Source organism: Alligator sinensis, unplaced genomic scaffold (assembly GCF_000455745.1).
Source record: "Alligator sinensis unplaced genomic scaffold, ASM45574v1 scaffold1000_1, whole genome shotgun sequence".
In the NCBI taxonomy this organism is placed as follows: Eukaryota; Metazoa; Chordata; order Crocodylia; family Alligatoridae; genus Alligator; species Alligator sinensis.
Genome location: NW_005842478.1, coordinates 1,194,474 through 1,196,211, shown reverse-complemented (window position 1 = coordinate 1,196,211; position 1,738 = coordinate 1,194,474). Strand labels below are relative to the sequence as shown.

Genomic DNA, 1,738 nt, shown 5'->3' with positions numbered 1-1,738 from the left:
CCCCCCTCTCCCCCTCCCCAAGGTTCCTGGGTTCCTGGCAGGCACCTGCTCCCAGGTCAGAAGCCCCTGCTGGGGCTTCCACCTGGGAGGGCGGGGCCAGGCAGGCCCTGCTGTTGTGGTAACCCGCCAGGCTCCCCCTGGGTCCTACTGCCCTTGGTTCCTGTCATTTTTGACAGGAACCAAGGGCAGAGAAATATTAATTTTCTACATTTTTTAGGGGCCCTGCAGGCCAGATAGAATGCCCTCGTGGGCCATATTTTGCCCACCCCTGAGCTAGGGGGTGCCCTCTGCTCCCAATCTCATCCAATTATTTCTCAGTTTCTCACAAAATCACCTGTGGAGCTTTTTCTGGCTTGTGCAGCAACAACTATAAAGATTCTACAGTCAGAACCCAGTTATCCATCCAACTGCTGATGCACACGCCAGAACAAGATCTAGCTCCATTTTCCATGTCAGGAGAGCCACATCATTAAGCAGATGAAAAAAGTAGGGAAGGCTTTAGTAAAGTAAGAACTGGTTCCTACTAACACAACAACCAGGTCTGGTGAAGAAGTTGGGGCAACTGTTTTATATTATCAATGCATTCTACCTCTTCTGACAGTATCAAGACACCCATTTCATCTCTAGTTTTATACCAGCAAAATACTAATGACTTTTATAGAGTTATGCTGAATTCCCTGGCTCTGAAGCTGGGGCCAGGCCTTTCATCTTGTTTTGGGAAGTACCTTTGAGTTTTCCTCGTAGTTTCGTAATTCCAACAGTAGGTTTTGTTTCTTTTGACTAAGCTCTCGAATTAGATCCTGCTCTGCAGTGCTATCCATCAAGTTCCCCTTCATCTCTTGGCTTCCTGGCAGGTAACCACGTACTGAACAAAAACAAAGCACAGTATCTTTAGTAGCAACCCTAACATTTTAGCTTTTGCAACATGATTTTGCATTAACAGATCAACAACCAAAGTAACATCATGCCAGATCCTCAGCTGATCTCCAGTGGCACACTGCTCAGCTGAAGTAGACAGAAATGTCAAACATATTTGGGGGGACATGCCCAAATGGTACAGAAGCCATGTGTCCCTTTATATTTCCAGTCACAAATCTCGGTAAAAAGATAAATGGGATAACTTGGTATAATTCTCTCAAGCTGATTCTCACTGGTCAAAATGACACACACAGTAGTGTTGGTCTCTTTAAGATGTATTTAGTTTGGGTAAGCAAGTCTTAAATTACTTAATAGTACTCAGCATTACTCCAGCTTGACAAAACTTTTCTAGGAATTATACAGCTGCCCAGTGCTGTCAGCATCTTGGTATGATGGCAACACGCTCACCATTCACCTTCCTAAGCTAGCTAATGCCCCTTCCTTTTTTATCGTATTTTTCACTCAAGGGGATTTAAGGACCAGGGCTAAGACAGGGCCATAATGAGCATAGGGTTGACCCAGGAAAGGTAGGATCTGAGGGTATTGTTACATAAGGGAAACTGAGCCAGGAGAGCTTACATGGAAAGGCAGGAACCACGTGCTTCTTAAAAAGGCCTTTCATTTTACAACAGACCTGTTTCCTGTAACTTCTATTAGCTTGTTTGTAAGTGAAGTCAGAAGCCATGCAGCAAGCAGCAACCCTCCCTCTAATTTCTGGCATGACTGTGTAAGCTCAACTGAGAAAAAAAGTGTTGCAGGGAACAGAACCATTCAGTGATTCCGAGTCCGAGGGCACAGAACCCCACAGACATGGCCCACT

At 45.3% G+C, this 1,738-nt stretch overlaps 1 protein-coding gene across 2 annotated transcripts in view; it reads right to left on the bottom strand.

The window, feature by feature from the left end:
• The window catches only part of BBS2 (Bardet-Biedl syndrome 2), a 25,671-nt gene that overhangs the window by 10,574 nt on the left and 13,359 nt on the right, over nucleotides 1–1,738 (bottom strand). For both annotated transcript variants that reach the window (XM_025212690.1, XM_025212691.1), the window contains one exon: nucleotides 726–865. In XM_025212690.1, the coding sequence (XP_025068475.1) occupies nucleotides 726–865 (140 nt within the window). The remainder of the gene's footprint in view (nucleotides 1–725; nucleotides 866–1,738) is intronic.